The 23994-nt window shown below is 44.2% G+C and overlaps 1 protein-coding gene across 2 annotated transcripts in view; it reads right to left on the minus strand.

Moving 5' to 3' along the window:
• Window positions 1–23994, minus strand: part of LOC139696104 (beta-1,4-glucuronyltransferase 1) — a 140097-nt gene that overhangs the window by 17643 nt on the left and 98460 nt on the right. Inside the window, exons 1-3 of one of the 2 annotated variants that reach the window (XM_071594715.1) lie at window positions 16408–16526; window positions 10001–11787; window positions 5193–5709 (exon numbers count right to left, since the gene is read on the minus strand). In XM_071594715.1, coding sequence (XP_071450816.1) covers window positions 5193–5709; window positions 10001–10836 — 1353 coding nt within the window. In that variant the 5' untranslated portion in view covers window positions 10837–11787; window positions 16408–16526. Of the gene's footprint in view, window positions 1–5192; window positions 5710–10000; window positions 11788–16407; window positions 16527–23994 lie in introns of those variants that run through there. The other variant, XM_071594707.1, reaches the window with a different exon arrangement.

Raw genomic sequence — 23994 nt, forward strand, 5'->3', positions numbered from 1 at the left:
TAACCCATGGCCTCATGCAACTCAAGGACCACACCCCTCAAGTCACCGGTGGAGAATATGACACTCCGCTCTCGGTAGCGGACGGCGTGAGGCATCAACCCCTCGGAGAGGCACGAGGAATGGAAGCGGGAGTTAGAAAATACAACAAAGAAGGGTTTGGAGAGTTGTAATATGCACCGCATTTTACATGTCATTCGTATGCCGTCAAGTGGGAAGGGACTTGCTAATAAAACATCATCATCTCCCTTATTACCCTTAGCTTCGATCTTTTAGGGTCTTATGGCAGCACATATTATAATTGAATAGTCCTCAATAATGATCTTATTCAGGTACTTTTTAAGAACTTCATAATAATAAAATTAATTTTCATAATAATAATAATATAAATAATGATAAACCGTTTTAATTGGGGCGAGATGGAGACTAGATGTTCCCTCTTCAACCTAATCCATCATCACTTACATGCATTAAGTTCAAAAGAAAACTCATTAACGCAAAAAACCGCTTCGAACCCATAGCAAGCCTTTTAGGATAATGAACGTGTGAAATTCTTGCAGCGCGGGTCCAATCTGCGGTCAGGAAACTTGGTGTTGTATTGCAGCAATTTTTAAAATTTGCCAATGACCATTATCAGTTTCCTTGACTCATATATTCTGCATTAAGTGTTTCGCATCTCTGTTGGTCGCACATGTCATGAAACTTCACTAATAAGTGATTGATCACGCGCACATTTGAGGGACGGAGGGGACTCTATTGACTCGCCCGAAGGATACGCACTGAACACTCTCATATTACGCCAAACACCGCGGGCCAGTCTGGTGCCTTTCGCGGGGGTATCCTCGGAGGCCACCGCCCAATCAGCTGATGACCGACGCATGAAGGACCTCAGAATTAAACGAATGCTCGACCCCAACTCGGGAAACTGGCAGAAGCGTAAGAAGAACCTAAGTGTTGGGTAAACACAGATAAAACAGAGACATCGGCAATCCTGAGGACACAGCAGCTTTATCAGATGACCTTCATGCTATACAGTGCCGAAGCGACACTAGGCAATCGGAATTTAACTTAAGAAAGTGCGTAATCATACATTTTTGGTAAAAGAGCAATTCCCACCCGAACGCCTACTACAACGGGAATACCGACACGGAGAGTGTAGACTCGATTAAATACAGACATAGGCGTTACCCTCACTCACGACCACTCCTGGGAGAAACACATACGGGGAATATGCGGACCAGCTAATCAAATATTTGGATTTTTTTAGAAGAGTAAAGGGTAAATGTGATGAAAAGGCCAAAGAGAAATGTTATCTGTCGCTGGTTAGGCCTCATTTAGAATATGCTACTAGTATACTTATATGGGATCCTCACGAAGTTGGATTAATTCCCGAACTGGATCGCGTGGAGCGTAGAGGAGCTAGATTTGTAGAATGTTGTTATTATGATAAACTTAGTAGCATATCCAAAGTATTACAGCAGCTAGGCTGGGAATCACTCACTGACGGAGAGAAGGTGGGGGGCTCTTGCATATAATTAAGCAAAGTTACAGATTGAATCTCTTGCATAAATTGGAAGGGCGTACCTTTAGCAGTGATGTTGAAAATGCATTATCAACCCCATCGTACTACGATAGGAGAGATCATTCTAATATGAATAGAGATAGTTAGTGTAGAACAGATAGATTTAAGGTTTAATTTTTCCACGGTCGATAATGGATCACAATAGCATTGTTTGAATACGGTAGGGTCATGTTCGGGTCAAAATAGTCTGGTGTGTATTCACCCCTGCCACACGACCTAGCGGTGGCTTGCAGGGTACTAAAAATACTAAAATGCTAAAAAAAATCGACAGAAATTAAAATGTCTTGTTAATCGACAGATATACCCACAACAGACGCCTAATGCTTCTCGTGGTTCCACGTAAGTGCGCAGGGAGGAATGAGCAGCTAACATCGCTTCTTGGGGTCTTAGCGCCCCCCCCCCCCAGGGGAACCGACACCCACTGGAGACTTGAATGGCACAATCCTTAACTTACTCGGGCGTCGGCTTGGCCGGAGGTCACACGTTCGAATCCCGGCACCGGTAAGAAAGACGAGCCTCGCATGCATTTAATTCTTCAGCAGACATGCCTCTAAGGTGCGAAACGATATCAACCGCTGCATAAAAAATGATAATTAGGAATTCATGTTCGCATCCCTATTAATTCAAGAAATATTTTTTTAATTGTCAACTCGCGGTTGGAATTTTCTAAATAAAACCATAACGATCGCCTAATGAAGAGTTGTCGGATGGCAAGTGAGCGGGAAGAACAGGGAAAGGCCCCGCTCAGGAAATTCGCGATGGTCACGCACAGCTGTTTAATGTGATATCAAAGGGTATATGCCGATCTGTTGACTTTGTATGAATTCATGGGATATTAAAATGGAATGATGTATTTTTGTAATCAAAAAGTGGGAAAACTAAACAAATGACGTAGAAAGTAATTTGAATAATTTAAAAAGAGTATAAATTACGTCAAAACTATTATGCCTGGTAGGCTCCTGTTTTCACCAAGCGCCTTCGTCCTTTTTATACACGCACTTCGTCATTTAATTACTGCTCTAATAGACACCTCCAGATCAACGGCAGTTTACTGATGACCACAAATGAGGGGATGACTCATGGAGGAAGGCCAAGAATTAATTAGGAAAAGCAGGTGATCGAGACTGTGGGACAATGAAAAGATGGCACGGGCCTGGAAGTGGACTGGAGAGCCGAGGACAAACAAATCTCCGGCAGTGAGGAAATTGAAGATTTCGATGATGCCCTTGACGAGCCATCGCTGAAAAACCACGAGGTGTTCGATATCAGAGGTACCTGAGAAAAAACCCGCGGCCCACAGTCAGAGGGCGGAACTTCAGAGATTACGAATGACAGCGGATAGGTCAAAAAAGAGGCGGGCCGAGGAAAGGGAATAGGGATAACGAAAATATTTATGCTATTTTCTGATAATATTGGTGTAAAAATACTTCAAATATTTTTATTTAATACGGTCAATGTAAAAATATATTGTTTAGAGCGAGTATTAAGTAATATAATCAACCGTATATTCTGCTGTTTGAGGATTCACTTCGTGGAAGTATTTATTATCCATACTAAAAGACTTCGTACTTTTCACAGACTTCAATTATATATACGAGGGTCATCCGGAAAGTAGTACCCGTTCGTGAAATAAAGACACAAAAGTAAATATTAACAAACATAAAAAATTTTATTTGAAAGAGGATACTTTAAACTACTTCTCAACATAATCTCCAAGCAAATTAAGGCATTTGTCATAACGTGTGACAAGTTTCTGTATTCCTGCTGCATAGTCCTTCGCCGCCAGCTCATTGAGATACGCGAGGGACCCATCTTGCACAAATTTTTGCATAATGCAGATGGTGTTTAACAATTTCATGAACAATTGTTCGAGAAACATTGGGAAAATGCTCACAGATGTCATCAATTGTGACGCGCCGATCGTTCCTCACGAATTCGTCAACTGAGCTCACCAGTTGGTCTGTAATGACAGACGGTCTCTCCGAACGCTCATCGTCGTGTGTGTTCCCCCTCCCCATGTTGAAGTTGCGACACCACCGCCGAACAGACGACTCGTCCATTACATTGTCTCCATACACCTCCTTTAATTGGCGATGAATATCACATGGGCGAACGTTTCTTGCATTGAGGAATTTAATCACTGCCCTCACTTCACAACTGGCGGCGTTCTCAATTTTTTTAAACATTGTAAACAATCACAGAAACAACACAGGCAATGCTAGCGTCACGCAACTTGGCTCAGAGAAGGCAGACAAGCCACTGAAGCTATCTGACCTCGTCCAGCGGCTACTCGCGTCGTCAGCACCTCATGCGGCACGAACGGGTACTACTTTCCGGATGACCCTCGTAGTAGGTGAAAAGCGTTTCACCGACTTGTGGCATCGTCAGGTATAGACAGTGCAAGAATATACGCTATAATATATAATATAATAGAATATACTCGTACAATATACGCTCAGGACAGAGTAAAAACCAACCCTTCAACGCACCTGATCGCCTCCACCCCTCTCAGGCCTTTCTACCTCCTCCCCCCCCCCCACTCCATCCTGACCTTATATATTCTTGCACTGTTTGTCAAGGAAATTTGTTCCCGATGATGCCGCAAGTCGGTGAAATGCGTTGTACCCTAGGATAACAATCTGTTGAAAATTACATTCTTTTTAGGGTGCATAACTAACAGTAGGTTACGAAGGAGGAGTAAACTAGTCCTATCATTTGATTTGCTTACTTGTTCCCTTTTTATTTCATCAGTACTTTCAGTCTACAGTGGTGAATTATATGGGAGGGATAAGAATACTTTCACGATGCTGACAACTGTCTTAGTTACTTCTTTCGTGATGTAAACTGGAATACGCTTATGCTCCCGCGCTAAGAATAACAACAGGAATGATACGAAAAGTGAAGAGTCAGGCGTGATATAGTGGAATCGATACATAATGAAAACTTCGTTGCAATTTTCCACAGTTAAAACTTTATTGCCGACCATGGTTTCGATACACTGTATCATCTTCACCACCTGAAGATGATACAGTGTATCGAAACCATGGTCGGCAATAAAGTTTTAACTGTGGAAAATTGCAACGAAGTTTTCATTATAACAGGAATGATGCTTGACAAAACTGAAAAAAAGATTATTTTATAATTAGATAAGTATTATTGAAATGTTAACATGCGTCGGTTTCATAATTTTTCTTTCGTCAGCTGCCTAAGCAACGTAAATAAGTGCAAATGTTTCGACTATTTCGTTTCATATCCACATTTGTCCATTCTGCAAAATACATTTTAACGAGTCTTGGGTTAATTGGTGGTGGCAGTTTACCAAGAGGGAAGCTGGAGAGTGGTCCAAGGAGATGGGGAAAGGAGAAGAGGAAGCAGCGATGTACGGGAAAGGGGGAGGGGGTAATGGACAGGGGAAGGGAAGGTGGGAGACATAATGAAGCTGAATTCTCAATTACTGTAATCGATAGCGAAATTATTCACTTAGAAAACCAGGTTTCAAAATACACTCGCATTAAAATTCCCGTCTTCCATGCAATCCCTCGTATCCTCCTCTGCTGTGTACTTGCCGCCGCGGCTCACATTAGATTAGAGTAGTGGAGTAGTGCTTCCTCACCTGAGTCATCTTGTCGCTCTTGCCCTCCCAGCTCAGCCTCTCGTCATACGGGGGGTCGTCGTCCGTGCCGATGAAGATGGGCTCCCAGTGGTGGTAACTGCCCGTCCGCTTGCCCACGTGGAACACCCCCAGGGTGGCGCCCGGCCGGTCCTCTCCTGGCGCCTCCTGCCACTCCTTGGCACGCGGCACGGCGTGGCACCCGGCGCACAGCTTCTTGTGGAATGGGATCGCCGAGCCGTTCCTCAGCATCCGCACCAGCTCCGGCTTCGTATCCGGCTGGCTCATGTTGCTAGCGATCTCGAAGATGGACAGGACGTAGACCCTGTGGACGGGGCGCCGTGGGGCCTCCACCCGCCGCTCCTCCTCCGACTCCCGCGCCACCAAGTCGAGGAAGGCGCCGATGAGGCCGGGACTGGGGTACAGCTCGATGTCCGAGGGCAGTACGAAGTGCGTGGTGGCGGCCCCCCGGGCGATGTTGCGGCCAACGTTGACCGGGTACAGGATGTTCTTCCGCGACCTGCGAGGGCGAACAAGAGAGCTGATTAGAACGTGTCGTCACGATAATCCGAGACGAACCGCACGAATGAAAGGAATGACATGTCATGCAGACGGGTTAGTTTATAGTTAGTCCACTGTGAAGGCGATTGCGAACCGCCCACTGCCAGCGTAGTTCCTCCTCCGGGCAGTGTCTCACCGCGCAAAGTGGACGGGATCCGGGCGGAATATAACCAAAGGGTCGAATTCACACCACGGCCAGATAGCTACCTTGCCTTTGAAGCTCCACACGGCTATATTTTCAACATGGCGGAAATTTTATTACATCGGTGGTCTTCGGCTGGCGTATTAAGTAATTAAATTAGAAGGTAAGAGTTTGTTAAACGCTATTATTTTGCATACAATTTGGCCAGAACCATTGAGTAAAAACAGACTATGAAGAAAAGTGGCGACATTGGTTCTTCAACTATACTATATTCCCTTAAGAATTACGCCGAACGATTTTACTATCAATTTAATTTGATTAATAATTTTTTATAGCTAACTCCGATTCTTTTTAGATGGATATATATTTTTAGAATATCGAAGTATTAAAAACGATAATAGAGAAAGGTAGAGAGAGAAAATTATGAGTGAGGAGAGGGAGCTAAGTACTATACAATAAAAACGGGAACAGATAAAAAAAGGTAATAAAAAGCTTGAAGCGACATTTAAAGGAAGAGAAAAAAGGAAATGGGCAAGGAAAACATGGATTACAGACGAGAGAAGAAACTGAAACAAGGCAAACAAAGAGCGCGATAGAAAAATTACAAAGAGTTGAAATATGAACAAAGGCAAGAAATTAAAAGAGCGATAGAAACATGCAAGATGCAGCGGGAAGTTATGGAAAGTTTAGAAAGGTAGAGTGAAATTGGTACGCTGTACAGGAAGGGAAAAGCGCTGTTATAAATATTACCTAACTTAAAAACTTACAACAAACATTATTAATTTAATCAGATAAGATCCAGGAGAAATGGTAGGAATATACATATTGAGGTATTGTATTGCATGCATAGTAAAAGTATGAGGCCAGCAAGGTTTAGACATCAAAGAAAATATGATTTACGAGCAGATGAGGATAACTCAGGGCCCAGATTCAATAAATTGTAAGGTAGAAAAGGTATTAACGGAATTTAAAACAAATAAAGTCGTGGGGATTGATAAAATCCCTGAACACCTACTTATGGGTTCAGGAAAACGTGGAAGGAAGAATTTTTATTGGCTGATTCGCAACATTTATGACTAAGGTATTTGGCCGGAAGATTTCGTCAGATCAGTGTTAGTCGCCAGCCCAAAAAAGGGAAATGAAACTATGAGTGAAGCCTAGAGGACAATAAGTCATATTTCACAGGTAGAAGAAGCGGCACATGTAATCATTTATAAAAGGATAGAGGCTTATGTCTTGGGGGATGATTAGGTTGGGTTTAGGGATGGGAGAGGAGACTTATTTGTAAACTTTACAACTCTTAGACCTCTCAGGGGCGAATGGAGAGTCTAGATGGGCAGTGTTAGGAAGAGGAATGAGAGAGGTGAGCCCATTATTCACCAGCACTTTTCAACATATATGAATGAGGAGGAAATGATTAAAGAGGCATTGGAAGTACTGGAGATAGGAATGAAATCCGACGCGGAATTCGTAAAATCAGGTTTACTGATGATCAAACTTTAGTTCGCACTTCGGAAATTCAGTGCCAATAGTTATGGGATGAGAATAAATGGAAACAAAACAAAGATTATCTGGTTTTGAATAAAGAGGAAAGATAAGTTTTTATATAAAGTGTAGACCGAAGGGTGATATTTCATTGACCCTTAAAAGGTCCTTCAACCCGCGGGGCTGCCTTCCACATGCATCCTTGGTATCCGGAAACATATCCAGGATATTGGCGAGGCACGAAATTGAGACCGTTCACAAAACCATCAGGAAAAATCAGAAACTTCCTCGTCAGAGCCAAAGACGCAATTGAAATAAAGACCCTAGGCGTTTACCAGATCCCGAGTGTATGCGCGGACGTCTACATTGGAGAGACCATCGAGACAAGATTAAAGTAACACCAACGACACCTACGGCTGGGGCAGACGGAGAAATCTGCCATCGTTAAATACAGCATCGGAATGGACCACTCCATCAAATTGGGTGGAACGAAGTTACTTGGCCGCTCCGTTGGTTACTGGGACCGAGTTATTAGAAGCTATTGAAATAAGAAGAGAGACGTAATTTCAATAGAGATTCCGGCTATTCCCTCGGCAACGCGAGTAAACCGGTGCTGATGAAGGCTGAAGAAGAAAGGAAAAGAACAAGGCGCCAATCGGAAGGCTCCAAAATATTTTCCTCCACCACGGATCAATCACGAATGAATCACCTGACCCGTGATAAGACGGCCAAAATGCAGAGCTAGCACTCATCTGCCCTGAGGATGATACTTCGGTTGAGCTTCGAAACGTCGGTCAACATGATCCGGTGAAAGAGTCGAGAAAACTTCATTAAGCACAATTGTAAATACTGTCCCTTGAGAAGTATTTATATAAATCGTCATGGACCCGGGGACCTCGCAGTTTTCCGCATTCTACAACGCAGCCGGAGAAGCCTTAAATTGCCCTTCATTGGGAGGTGGTCGGTCGCATTCAAGAGGTAGTTGTTAAGGGCGGTTTCACCGCAAACAGTTAAGATGCATCTTTAAGAAGGGAACAGCAAAGCAGCCACACATGCTGACTTAATTCACAAGGGAAACATGAGCTCAGAGGATTCCATATCATACTTCACCTCACACACTTAAACGCCAAAGAACCCTACGCTACAAAACATATAATTTCTAGCTCCGCGCACTTTTTATCTCCTCTCATTCCATCGGAAAGGCTGATTCCTTGCCTCCCTCCAACTCGCCCGCCCGACATAACAGCCCCCATCGCAGTCTTCAACACCAAATTACCTGAAAACAATTCCTTTTTTCCTTCAAGTTTAGCCCTTCCCCTACCAAGCCTGGGACTTGTCTTCTTTCCCATTAATCCAATTTATTGTTCTCCACACCCATCTCTTGTGCAGCGTAGAGAACTAGATTTGTAGAAGTTGCTATGATAAAGTGTGTGGCGTATCCAAAATATTAGAGGAACTAGGGTGGGAATCATTCACGGAGCGAAGGTTAAATTACAGATTAAATCTCTTGCATTAATGGAAAAGATATATTTTTAGCAGGGATGTTGAAAATGTATTATTAGCCCTATCGCACTAGAGTAGAAGAGATCTTGCCAATAAAATATGAGAGATTTAGTGTACAGCAGATAGAGTTAAATTGCAATATTTCCACGAACATGGGGATCGAGATGGTGCGGAGGCTATCATACTGGCTATCCACCCACAGGGCCCGGGTTCGAATCCCAGCGCCGTCGAATAATTTAATTTCAGTGGAATCTCGATCCCTACTTGAGGTGCTATGTGGAGGGTACTTTGAGTGAGTACGCCGTCCGTCGGATGGGACGTTAAGCTGCGGACCCCTTGGCGCCTTTCGTTAAGAGTAGGCTAATGCCGACGCCGGGTTTCTCTCCACCCTTCATCCTTTCCTGTCCATCCCCTATGGCGCAAATGACCTCAGCAGTCGGTCGCCTCCCTTAAATACTATTACTACTACTCCACGAACGATAAGGGATCAGAATAACATTCTTTCGACCGTGATAGGCTCATCTTCTGGTCAATATTAGTCTGTCATGTAATCACCCTCTGCCACACACCCTAGCGGTGGCTTGCAGGGTACCATGTAAATAAATAAAAAATCAGGGGTGCTTAAGTATTTAGAACCTCTCATGCTTAAATATCACCCACTAAAATTTTTCTAATGTTCAGATACGTTCAGTGCTGTTTTAGCTCTATGAATGTGATTGCCACCGACGACCGATGTGTTACCTCCTCTTCATTCTCCTTAGAATGGCGAATGCAGAATACTTTGAACCCCGGAAGAAGAGACTTCGAAATGAATTTGGGACTGCTATTTCACTTGGCCTTCCGGGAGCAAATTTTTAAGAGCCCTAGAAGTAATGCGACATGATACCGCCAGTAATTAAATGCTATCCTTATCTTTGGTCATAAAAGGAAACTCTCACGAGGAAGGAATGTTCTGACCACATTGATGAGATTATTCATTGAGTGGCAGTGCCCTATCACAGTGCCTCTGACCCTTGCGGACCAATCCGAAGACGCACATGAATTACGGATGAACCCTTAAAAGTACTTCGAAAGATGCCCGCCGAGGACCCCTGCCCACCTCCTGACACTTTCCACTCACTTGTAACTCGTGTAAGGGGTGGTCCCGTTGCCCGTTCCGTTGCCCCACGGTAGGGGCGGCGGCCGGCCCTCGCAGTCGTACTCGGGTGGGAAGTCCGCCTCATCCGGCCTCGGCACCTTGATGGGCACGTCCTTGACCCCGAAGTACAGGTGGAAGGTGACCAACTCCCGCACCAAGGGGCTCAGGCACGAACGGGCGAAAGACACGGCGTCCAGGGTCCGCCCGAAGTCGTCGCCCGGGGCGAAGAGCGCCAGGGATACGGGCCCGCCCCACCGCTCCAGCAGCGACGGCAGGTTGTCCAGAAAGCTGAAGTCACCGTGCGTAGTGTACGTGACGCTCTCGGCGCACCCGAAGGTCCTCTCGGCCCTCACGTAGTTGAGCAGCACCCAGTGGTCACCCCGCTGCAGGTACTTGGGGGGAGGGCGCTGGCGGTGGTCCCGGCAGCCGAGGGCGGAGGCCAGCGGGGAGGGACCCGGCGGCGAAGGGCCCGCCGCCTCGTCTGGCCGGCACGCCTCGGGCGACGACGGGCCCGGCGGGGCGCGGGAGGGGCTCTGGGACGACGAGGTGGGGACTTCAACGGGCGGAGGCGGGGGCTCCGCCGCTTCCGCCACGCCCGCCGACTCGATGGAGGCGAGGTTGCGGCCCGAAGAGGACTGCGCCGGGGCCGCCACCCCACCGCCCCCGCCGCTAGCCTCCTCGTCTGCGGGGCGGCCGGCTTCCGGCGAGGGGACGGCGGCGGGCCGGTCGTGGCCGGTCATGCCCGTCGCCACGTACACCAGGACGGCCACGTTGAAGGCGATGCTCAGCCGGAGGATCAGGTTGCGCCTGGAAATCATTCTCGCTCCGTTCCGCGGACTGCGAAGGGGGAAAGAGACTCACACCGCCGTCCACTGCCGCTTAATCTCCGCCGCGCTGACCGCACCTCGGGTGGACATCGATCTTATCTCTCTCTTCCGTTCGCAATATTCTCTCTCGTTTATCTTCTGGATGCGACACTCCGCCCGCTTTCGGCCGAGTTCGCGAAACACGTCGACTAAGAAAGAAGAAAATATATCGATCGGATTGGTACAAAAGGATCGAGTGTTTAAAAAATAATCTGTTGCGTGGAACGACTGACGTCGCCGGGCAAAAGACGGATGGTCAGGAACGGTGCGTTGCCCTCGCGACGGAGACTTCGAACGGATTCATTCGAGCGAGAAAAAAAACACAAGATTCATTTTTTACTTCGACTTCGGGAGAGGCACGTTACGTAGCTCGTATTTATCACAGCAAGTAACTGAACTGGCGACTCTAAAATAAATTCACCAGTTCATTTTATGGAAAATTGGGTCGAGTCTCTCGAGTGTATTGCATCCGAGTGGCCTTGATCTTAATCTTACTTTCCCTTCTATGAAATAATTTGCGGTAAAAACGAGTCGGACATTGTGTTCCAGCAAACTGATGGATAACCTCCAGGGTATGAGTGGAAATTAAGGGTGCTAAGGGTCCCCCTCGGACCACCCTCCATCAAAAATAGTATCTTCCGGTTCCTCCGGCGACCTCGGTTCGCTGAATGCGATGGAGTCGTGGGGAGTGGTGGGGGTGAGGGAGGGGGAGTGTGTGGTTTGGGGGGTCTTCCGTCCTCGGATTGGATCCGCGCCTCGGTGGACCGCAGCAGCGGCGAGTCATCCCCTTCCTCCATCCGCCCGCGCCCCCCGTGTCACCTAGGGCCCGCCGCGGGCGACGACGCCGGGCGCACTCCAGAGCGGGCCATCCCTGCTGCAAAACCGCGCTGCACCCGACTGGACCTGAGGAAGAGGAGCAAGGGGGAAGGTATGAGATGAGATGCCGAACGCCACACAATAACCATTGCACGTCATATCCGTTTAAATTCAGCAATTACATCAGCCACCACCCCAATACACTCTCTCTTAAGACACACACACACACACACACACACGTTCACAAACAGGGTGGTTATCCTTGTGCATCTTCCCTCAATAAATACAAATGTGTTGTCACCGGCGTAACTTTATGGAATTTATACAACATGCATCGTTTGTATAAAAATTATCGGTAACAATTTTTTCCTGACATTTGCGCGTAAAGTTCTGTATTCAGACCGTCAGTCATAAGAATACGCATGATCGCAGATCTTATCATTGGCATTGATAAGATGCATTGCACACCCCATTATCAGTGAAAATATGTCGATGCGAAAGATCTGCGCTGAACTCGTCCAGAATGTGTTGGACAGACGATCAAGAGCAGAGGCGTGTGTCGGCTTGCGAAGACCATCTGTAACGACATCGCGACGATTCCCCAACCCCATAACAGTCCCGAATTGGCATCAGCAGACTTATATTTTTGTTCCCTATTAAAATGAAATCCTCCCTCAGAGGACACCGTCATGGAACCCTAAGTCAAGCCGTCAAAGAAGCTTGCACGGGTACCCTTAAGGGACTTCCGGAATCCACCTTCCAGGGAGCCTCCAAGTCGAGTGCAAAAGCCGTAGGAAAAAGGGTGTCGACGTTCAAGAAGGGATGTGCTTTGAAGAACTTTGAGGCACTGCAGCAATATCTAGCGAATTAAATCTAGTTATAAGAAACTTTTCCCGACACCCTTATAAGAACGAAATATATAAATGAAATAAATAACTTAGTTATTTAGCGCACGAACTTGAATGAAATACGACCTGCAAGACGAGGCTGCATATCCTAGGGAGCATAATAATGTTTCCCGTTGTCTTCCACATCGCAGTACAGCGGCGTGAACTTCACTCTCGCCCGCAGCTGTGGCAGGTGTGATGCCGGGCCAACCCAATCAGTCTGCGCCACCAGTGCCTAATGGTGAAACTGCAGCCTTTCACCATGTTCAATTGTTCGCTTATATATCCAAACATGCTTTTTGCCTACTTAGAGAAGGCTCAGGAAGTTTACAATTGGAAGAGTGGTAGTTTTTACGTCAAATCCGAGGGAAACATTTGCGAAACTTCAGGTGGGGTGTCTTTTCTGATAACCCCTGGTATGACGAAGCGTGAGAATGAGTGAGAAACGCTTAGGATGAAACCCCAACACGTGCCATCCAGCCCTTAACTTATTTCAATGCGAAAATATTAAATTATCGTACACGCATATACACCTGGACATTTCCCCAGAAACAGTGCAATGCTAATAATTTTCTTTGTTCGTGAATTACATAGTCAAAGGTTTGACCCTAAACGGATCATTCGTTATTGCTTCAAGGCAGGAACCATGGAAAAAAGCAAACCATGGTCCACAATGCCTATTTGGGTAATGCAAAGGAAAAGACTGAATAGCGACTAAAAAACACACTTTCATGAATAAATGAGTACATACGTATCACGAGGAATTACCAATGTTGTCCGCTTCAAAGCTACGTATCACAATCCCACAAGTTATTGTTAACCAACGAATTCCATGTGCTTATTATTCTAGTTGAAGATTGTACCAAATTGAATAATATTCCGTATTCCTTTCTCTAGGCGCTAACCAACTTACTCTTAAGATAAGATCCCTAACCGATGACGTAATTCTTCAAACGGACGACATGAATTCAGTCGTTTCAAGATTACTCTCGAAAGGTCGCAACCCAGGACTCCGTACGTGAAGAAATACGAGCATGCCAATCTCGTTTCTACGTACCGCGCAAAACGTGTGACGGTAATGGCTTGGACGCGCAGATCCTCTCGCACAGGCACGATCATGGCAATTTGGTGATTTTTTATTGTGAAATAAAAAGGGTGTGAGTATTAAAAATGAAAGTTCGCGAAAGAAATGAACGCGATTTTCAGCTGGAGAGAGACAAGAAAGTTAAGCAGCCGCGCACTCTTCGCCGCAAATGAATTTTTTTCTTACAAAGGAGGAGTGCGCCAAACACATCTACGTCCAACCGACACCCCGCTTGTCACCGCAGGGACGTGTGGCAGGGGGTGTCATTTGGGACGAGCTAACTCACGACCTAGGAATACACTGCTAAAGAGAAGTCTGCCCTTGAGTTAGAATTATGAAATTTTACATAACATAACATATCACTCTGCATGCCACCACTAGGGTGTGGCAGGAAGTGATCACACACACGAGACTACTTTTCACTGAAAATACTCCTTCCCCCAGCGTGGTCGGACAACGTCAGAGCAGCGGCCAACGCCCGTTAAGATGGATTCATGAGTTGATGATCTTATAGGGAAATTACGAAACGCTCCTGACAGTCTTTATGCGAACGTGTTAAGAAAATTTAATGATCGACGCCTCTTTCCTTTGCCTCCGTAAAACTTAGAATGCGCTGACGGATGAGTTGAACAGTGATTTCCGTTCATATAAACTCCTTATATTATTATTATTAGGTAATCTAGCGGTTACGGTAGGCATTTGGATGGACACAACTATAAAATAAATATTTTGTAACTCCTAACAAAACAAAAAATCCAGTTTCCTACTCTACATCAGGTCCCTCTTCATCACTGAGTACTCTCTACCTCCCTTCATCCCGTCCAACATCCCTATCCTGTTCCTTCCCTTTCCTCGTTTGCCTAACATTATCCCCTCTATTACAGTCTTCAACATCCCACTGCCGATCCATACCCCCTTCATCGACTTTTCCTGCCTTCATAGGATTTCTCCCAATAAACCCCTGTCCTCACCCACCATACCCAGTACTTCCTCGTTTGTTTCCTTCTCGGTCCATTTCACCTTCTCCATTCTTCTCCACACCCACATTTCAAAAGCCTCCAGTCTACGTCTATCCTCCTGCTTCAATGGCCGCGTTTCCGCGCCGCACATAACTACGTTCCATATCAAAGTTTTTACAAGTCTTTTCTTAATATCCTTACTCAACGTCCCTCTCATCAACTCCCTCCTCCTTGTGAAAGCCTCTTCGCCTAGCGCAATTCTTCTCCTTACGTCCCTACTACTTTGACCCTGTTGGTTCAGAACACTTCCGAGATAGGTAAACTGTTATAACTGTTCTAGTTTTTGCCCTGCTATTTTAATGTTTAGCTTGGCCTTTTTCTTTCTGGAGAATCGTATAACCTTTGTTTTATTAATATTGATTCTCATCCCATACCTGTCGCACTGAATTATCGATTCACTCAGCAATGCTTGCAACCACTTGGCTGACTGACAAACTAAAGCTTGGTCATCGGCATACCCAACTGATTTTACGAATTCCCCGCCCACTTTCATTCCTACCTCCAGTTCTTCCCATGCTTCTTTAATCATTTGGTTGAACAGCAAAGCACCCTGCCTTACACCTCTTCCTAACACTGCCCAACCGGACTCTCAGTTCCCCACTCGCGCCTGTACAGTCTGAGACATGTACAGGTTGCGGATTAGCCCCCTTTCCTTTCAATTTATTCCTATTTTCTTCAATACACTCATCAGTTTTTCCCAATTTACTCTACAAACGCTTTTTCGAAATCTACGAAACAGGCAAATACCTCCTGGTTGTGTTCTATATTCCTCTCGATTAATAATCTCATTACTGCAATGGCATCACGCGTAACTTTCCCCTTCCTAAACCCAAACTGATCATCCCCCAAGTAATCATTTGCCCTACTCTCTATCCTTTTGTTTATAATCCTGTGAACCACCTTAGCTGCGTGGGATATCAAACTTCTTGTCTTATAGTGCTCACATGATGTAGCCTTTTACCTTTTTCAGAATAGGAACTAAAACTGATCTCACAAAGTCTTCCGGCCAGATTCCTCATAAATACTACGAATGAGCCCATATAGCCTCTTCCTCCCATATTTTCCTACACATTTCAATAGTTCCGCGGGAATGTTATCCACCCCCACGGCCTTATTTATTTTCATCTCCCTTAATGCCCGTTCTATCTCATCGTCTAGTATGCCTGGACCTAAGCTATCTTCCTCTACGTCATATTCTTTTTCAATGTCTAACTTTGTTGGTCTAAGTTCTTTACTATATAGTTCTTCTATATATTCCTTCCATCTCTCTTGGATCTTTCCTGCGTCAACTATTACCTTACCCGCCTTATCTCTAACGGTTAGCATAGATCTCCCTTTCTTACTTCCCGATTAAGATCTAACTTTCCTGTACAGCGCACCAATTTCACCTTCCTCTGCAAACGTTCCACATCCTTACACTGCGTCTTCCACCATGCTTCTTTTGCTATATTTGTTTCCCACCTTAATTTATTGTTTAACTCTTTGTACATTATTTTGTCTAACTCAGTGTGTACATTCTTCCATTTTATACGCTCATCCATCTTTGCAATCATCTTATCCGTGATCCATGGTTTCCTAGTCCTTTTCGCATTAACGGTTCCAATAGTGCCTTTTGCGGCTACTTCTACATACTATATTGCGACTAATACATACTTTATTCATCGGTAAAATTTTATAAATGTTTACTTTTGTCTTAGTTGCTACTGTAATGGTTTACCATGTTTAAGCCCCAAGGTCTTCAATTCCTCTAATTAGTCCATGTATCTGCTGTGGATATGGGATCAGTATAACATTGTCCGACCGCAGTAAGGTCACAATCGGGTCAAAATTAGTCTGGTGTGTATTCAGCCCCCGCCACACACCCTAGTGGATGCTTGCAGGGTACTGAAATATCAATTAAATATCAATAATTATTAAATATATTAGCTATTCACAGATTGTTGCCACTACAAATGCTTGGAATTCCTTTCCACGCGTAATAAAAATCATTTTTCAAAATCAACAAACCATTAGGCCAACAAATTATGATAACCTATTGAATAAATCAATTATAATAGCCCCATCACTTACTGGGAAATCTCTTCTCTACATATTTTATGTGCAGGCACGATAATTTACCGACCAAAATTTTATTAGGTATTGCTCTCAATAATGCAGAGTTTCACTTGGCTATCACCAAATTGGTTTTTCCCTATAGAGGAAAGGTAAATGAGAGAATACTACCTTGATCAAAAAGTTCCCGGAATAACCACCGTGTGGCGCTCCCATCGTTCCGATTTGAGTTCTGTTTTTTTTGTTAAATTGGTACATCTGTTGTTGATATTCCCTTTAAATCTTAGTGTCATAACTTGACATTTGCAAAAGTTACGTAGCCAAGAGTACATCTATCTCTGTGTGTGTTGGCGATTTTTTACAATTTCAGAAATGGATTTAAATTTGCAACAACGAACTTGTATTAAATTTTGCGTAAAAAACGGATTTAGTGGCGCACGGACGTTGGAAATGTTGGAAAAGTGTTTCGGCAACGATTCTCTAAAAAAAAACGGTCGTTTACCAGTGGCACGAGCGGTTCAGAAGTGGTCGTGAGTCAATCGAAGATGATGAACGCAGTGGCAGACCATCGACATCGAAAGTCGGTGAAAAAATTGATAAAGTAAAAGAAATGTTGGTCAATAACCGCAAATTAACCATCAGAGAAATAGCGGAGGACTTGAACATTGCCTATGGATCCGCCCAAGACATTGTGGTTAATGATTTGGGTTTCCGTCGTGTAGCAGCAAAGTTGGTGCGCCAAAAGACCTCAATTTCATGCAAAAAAGAGACCGTGTTGACGTCGCAAAAGACATGATTTGCGAGGCTGAATCCGATCCCACATTCATCAAAAGGATCATTACTGGAGACGAGACGTGGGTTTATGAGTACGACACGCAATCCAGACATCAGGCAAGTGAATGGCGTTCACCAAATGAGCCGAGACCAAAAAAACCACGTCGTTTTCAGTCAAAAAAGAAGGCAATGCTGACGGTTTTCATGGATTACAACGGTGTAGTGCATCATGAATTTTTGCCAGAAGGCCAGACAGTAAACAAAGAGTATTATTTGGGCGTTATGAGACGTTTGCGTGAAGCAATTCGCCGAAAGAGACCAGAAATGTGGGCAGAAAACTCGTGGATTTTGCACCATGATAACGCACCGTCGCACAGTGCTATCATTATTCGTAATTTTTTGACGAAAAATGCAACAAATACCATCCAACAGCCACCGAATTCACCTGATTTGGCTCCCTGTGACTTCTTTCTGTTCAATCGAGTTAAAAAACCATTACGGGGAACGCGTTTTAGCAGCCGAGAGGAAGTAATGGAAAAATCGCAGGAAGCACTGATGGACATACCGAAAACCGAATATAAAAAATGTTTCGAGGATTGGATCAAGCGCTGGCATAAGTGTGTTGCAGTCGATGGGGATTACTTTGAAGGGGACAATATAGATTTAGATGAATAAACTTGTATTTTTAATTTTCTGAATAAATTCCGGGAAATTTTTGATCAAGGTAGTATGTACCCTATTCTAGAGAGGAAATATTTACCCTTCCAGGCCCTTTCGTGACGGAAGAGCACCATCTCTAACCTTCTTTATCAAACAGACATAACGCTGCATCCGTTTTTTCCTGCAAAGGTTACTAGGCCAGAATTAATGAAGGAAAAACAAATCTTTGCATTTTTTTGATGGATGCACACTGCCCTTAGAGATTATTGGAGTTCGGTGTGAGATTGTGCCATGATTCTGGCACAAGTTACCGCACGAAAGTTCGCCGAAGCCCTCCGGAGCCCGAATCCAAGTTCGGATATACCACGGCGAATGCCACAGGGACTTGAGGGTGGGCGGGGTGGGGGAGAGAGAGAGAAAGAGGGGTCATTCCACCGTGGAATTCCTCAAATATATACCGGAGAGCTCAAGGGAAGCACGCCGAGGAAAATCTGGAGTACGGTGGGAATCGGAGAGGCGCCAAAATAGCGATGAGTTATGCACGCCCCTTCACGAAGCTGCTGACTTGGCGCCACCGGGCAGGGCGGATTGACGACACGTGGCGAGTTCATTCACGTTGCCACTTTAAAAGTTTTAAACGTGGAGGTGATTAACTAACGAAACTAAGTAAGAGCAATTGTCACTTATGGAACGTGTAAATGATGCGAGGGTTGGGGAGCGGTTCACTTCAAATGCTTTCGAGATTTTCCAGGAGACGACTCTTCTCGACTCGCCACGTAGTGGCGATATATCACTCGCGGGTCTGTCAAAGGCCGTCGTAGACACTGAAAATGTCACATCCTCAGATTAAGAAGCGACGAAGAAGCTGAAACACTGGAAAGGTTTGGCAGCAATGGAATAAAATGGAATGCCATTCCTGAGAAAGAGAGGAGTAGTAAACGGCGCTAAAGGAGTCTCATAGTTTTGTCTGCGTACTCCAAATTCAATTTAACGGCTGCCACATTTAAGAATAACGTGAAAAACCTCAAGAAGAAAAAAAAGTCGATATTTCTTTTTATGATAAGTTTTTCATCCCTCCTCGGTCAACAATATCACGCTCTAAAGAGGTTTAAGCGAATGTTAACGTTAAGATATAAAACTAATTTTTCACAAGACATAAAATGCTCCTCGTTGAAATAGTTATCCAATCAATTAGGTCAACAGACAAGACCGCCAATTATTGGATTAAATGAATATTGGGTGAATATAATTCGGTAACCATTTCCACTGAAACGTTTAAAAGAAAGAGTTATTTTAACGGAATGATGTCTTATATATCTGGAAAAGGAAGCGATTGACAACCATTACGGACAAGAGCAATCACCTCGAAGGTCGGTTTGAGCTCGCCGATAAAGAAAGTCCCATGTGCACATGGAATCTAGGCATTTAACTGGGCAGGGAGGACGTTCCCTTCCCCGTAACGGCAGCGATTCTCCACGACGACCCGTCACTCAACGTAACCGCGTAAAGCACGTGTAAGAGGAGGGTGTCTTGAATCCTCACTTGGGATTTGAACCCGGACCTTCCAGGAAGTCACCAGGCACTTTACCCACTACGAATACCACATCGCTCTGAGGTTTATCGGAGTAGGGCTGTCCAGTATATAACCGTACTTCACGCAATCAAATGCGGGAAGAACCACTTCCCGATGTCAACTTGCGTCATCATTTGGTCCAAAATGTCTCATGCTACGGGATAAGGGTGGCGGAACTAAGCCGTAGTACCCAGTCATCTCTTTACTTTTTTCCAACTTTTGTGAATTGTCTCACATGAACCATTGAGGAACATAAACAGGAAAAATAATTATTCCTGGTGATATATGCGTGTAGGTATAGTTTTTAAGTAATTATCACTAAGAAATAACCGTGATATCTGGTAAAAATTTAATCTGCATACAAACTGATCCTTGCTTATACAATTTCATCAATTTCAGCTAATAATGATGATTTGCTAAACATGATTTGCATAGATTAAAGTAACTCGCTGTATGGAGAAGATAAAGAGTTTCGCAGTGTGATTAAGTTCCTTCATTTGAAAGGTTACAGTGACTGGCAAATCCACAATGAAATGATGGCTGATTTAATGGAAATTATAGCCCGTTATATGACACGATTGTGAGGTGGAAAAGGAAACTGATCACATGTCCCTCACAGGCGATCCAAGAAGTGGAAGGCCATCACCCACGGACGATGCTACCTCACAGCGAAGAAGAAAGTGGAGGAGGACTTTACCCTACTCATTAGACCGAACATCAACCATCCAAATGATCATGCATGAAAATGATGATCTTACTTAAGGCAGTGTGTGGAAAGTTACAATGCACGTAGAACTGAACATATTAAAGGTGTCAGCATGCTGGGTTCCACGACTACTCATTCCTTTTAAGAAGCAAACACGGCGCGACCGGCAATCGAAACGATGTGACTTTGAAATTGTGCCACATTCGTCCTATTCTCTCGATCTCGCCCAAAGAGACCTTTTTCTAATTCCCAAAACTCAAAAAACCATTACGGGATGAGAGATTTGACAACCCAAATGACGTCATTCAAGGAGTGGTGCAATGGTTTCCGATGCAAACTACTGAGTTCTACAATGACGACCTTCGAAAGGTCAAGAAACGCCGGGAGAAATGTATATATCTTTGGATGGTAACTACATGGAGAAGTCTTAAGAATATCAGGTAAAAATTAAGTTTCTATCTTGGTTATTTTTTTGTAACGATTACAATTTTACGATACCCCCTCGTTCATTTAAAACTCAAAATAAATTATTTTTGAACATTGAATTACGGTGATTTTCGACGCCCACCCGGTGTACATAACCCTGCAAATTTACTTCAAATGAAAAGTAGTTTGCCATCTCCACCCTCAACTCTATAATGCCACAATTTCAAATCATTCGCCTTGACCGGGATTCTAACCCGGATCCCTACATGTCCGGCCGAGTGCTTTAGCCAGTTGAGCTACCGCGGCGTCCTCTTACACACCGATTTTTACATTTTGAAATTTCTTGCATTGTCATAACTCCGTTAAAAGTTACTGTTGCGGTATCTCCCGCGGTTTCTTAGAATTTAGAGCTCAACTCTATCGCGACCCAAACATTCGCCCGAATAACCAAGCAGAAAATGCGGGTGAGGAGAAAAACGGAGGCCCGTCCGTGGCCTAGAAAGAGACGCCGTCGAAGCACACCGTCGGCCGGCGATGGATGGCGCGAGATGGATCGCGCTGGGACTTGCGCGGCGTAACCAGCATTTGTGTCACTCACGAGTGTCGTAAGCGAAGCTAGATTCCATCTTGATTCATTGCAAAAAAGACTCTATGCAGGCATCCATGCTAAGTTTCAATGTCGTCGGTCTCTAAAAAGAGATAAGAACGAACATGAAAACATTAATCGCGAAAAATACCAGTCTTATTGATTCCAAGGAGAATGGCGATTCTTCAATTCTTTCTATTGGAGAAAGAATTATTTAACTACGGACCTTGAAAATAGCGCAAGCGACTGGATTGGATCGAACATAGCAAGCAAACATCCTGAAAAAATAGTCTCCCTAGGTTTTCCTTACACACTTGGGGAAGGGGGAGAAATGACTTACCATGCCAAAACTATTTTTAAAAAATTATTTCATAGTCTAAGGTGCTCATATTCAACCTTTTTACCAGAATTCGCTTCACTGTACTTAAAAATGGGCTAGCATCGTTTGCGAAAGTACGTCCTCAACCCCCAAAGTATATATACTTGTCCCGAATTTCCAGTACGCGGGTCCACTTGGAAGGGCTTTGATGACGACGGAACATCATGCATGAATTTGCTAGTGTGGGGAGGCGGTTTCTAGGACATAAGATGGTGAACTAAAAAGAATCAGTGCAGCCCAATATATATATATATATATATATATATATATATATATATATATATATATATATATATATATATATATATATATATTTGTGAAAGACTCAGGTCTCGAGCGTCTTCAGGTCGAAGTGGACGCACTTCGACCTGAAGACGCTCGTTGAAACACGGGCGAAACTGTTGTCAGAAAAACAACCTACGCGGTGACATCCCGAGAATGGAGTCTTTCATCTGAACGCCGCGAAAATCTACGATCCCATATTATATATATATATATATATATATATATATATATATATATATATATATATATATATATATATACATAACAAACAAACATTGAAGGCACCTTCTTCACCTGCCAACCCAGAGTCGATAGTTAGATTCCCGCCTGGTAGGACTTTTCTTTATCTAAGGCTGACTGGGGTATTGAAATCGTCCTCATTGCTATTTTCAAACGTGAAAAATCGTAAGAGGCCAAATAACTGCTGTTCCCGGATCGACGACGAATTAATAAGAAATCACTCGGGTTAACTGACCCAGTTTTCCCCGCAGGGCACGAGTTTGTTGCATCCTGAATATTCTGTCTCTCGAACACGAAGTCCTAGGACGTACTTGTGTTAAAAATTAATAGAAATCTTTCAGGGACTTGCAAAAGTTTTTCCAAAACCACATTCTCATTTTTAAAAGGAAATCATGGCTTTGCACACGAAATTCTGTTTTGTTCGTACAAATAAAAATAAATAATCGTTTCACACTTCAAGTTCTGGGTTGTTCCTTAAGCTCATTGTTTTTTTTTAGTTTTTCTGTGATATCACGCGGACTGTCGGCAATCAAATGAAAACATTTTTTTATTCGGGAGATTCTGTTAATGATTCTAGAAATACGTTTTTTTTAAATATGGCTCATTCTTATCCTCGCTCTCTTCTATGCTTTTCTTGTCCACCCGACCCCCAACTGGTCTTCATCGCGTTGGTGGAGGCTGCGGCCAACCCAAAGATGGATGTAATTTAGGGTAGGAAGAACAATCGGTTCGTTTGAGTAATTTTGGACGTAATTGGACAGGAACGGCAGAAAAAAGAAATGAAATAGCTAAAAAAAGAGGATTTTAAAAAACGGGAAGGGAATGAGTGAAGAAGTAAAGAAAATGATAAGGTTTGAGGAATGTTTTCGGGTAAATGGGGAAGAGGAAGGAAATGAATCCGGAGTTAGGACGGGGTGGTGGGAATTAGGATTGAAAGTAAGGAGAGTCGAAGGAGAAGTAGTTGGAAGGGCGCAAGCGCCGTGAATGAACGGAGAGAACACCGTCGTCGTCGTCATCATTACCACAGTGATCGAAATGTAAATTTATTCCTTTTTACATTCACTGTTTATAATTTCATTCCACATTGCTTTGAGAAAAATGGGCGAGGATGGGAACTTAGACTTTAGATATTGAGATGTAAGTTAAAGGCAGTGTCGAGTTAATTTTTCTGTGAGTGGATGTGGAAATATACTATTAGAAAGGGCAAACTGGCGGGCAATTGAAGTGGACGGAGTGTGGCGGGATCTCTGGCAATCTGTGATCGGGGAGAAAGGATGAATGTTGCGGAGCAACGAAGAGAGGAATTAAGAAGGTGCACGTGGCGAGAAGGCAGAATGGGAGTGAGAGGATCTGGAGAAGGAAACACGGTGCTGCAAAATCTTACGTGAGGTGCACAAGTGCTTACGTATGATAAGCGATGATTTCTAGGGACTACTACGTAAAACCTACCTCCAATTGAAACGAAGAAGGTGTGAATTATTGACTGTGAGTTTGCAAGGAGTCAATCCAAAAGCCAATGTTTATTTTTAGGAACTCTACACAAATATTTCACCCGATGGTCACCTAGATGACCGGAATGAACAAATTCAGTTACTTCGTTACTATCGTCATCCCCGTTGGTGG

Source organism: Hetaerina americana, unplaced genomic scaffold (genome assembly GCF_022747635.1).
Source record: "Hetaerina americana unplaced genomic scaffold, ioHetAmer1.1.p SCAF_1, whole genome shotgun sequence".
NCBI classification, from domain to species: domain Eukaryota; kingdom Metazoa; phylum Arthropoda; class Insecta; order Odonata; family Calopterygidae; genus Hetaerina; species Hetaerina americana.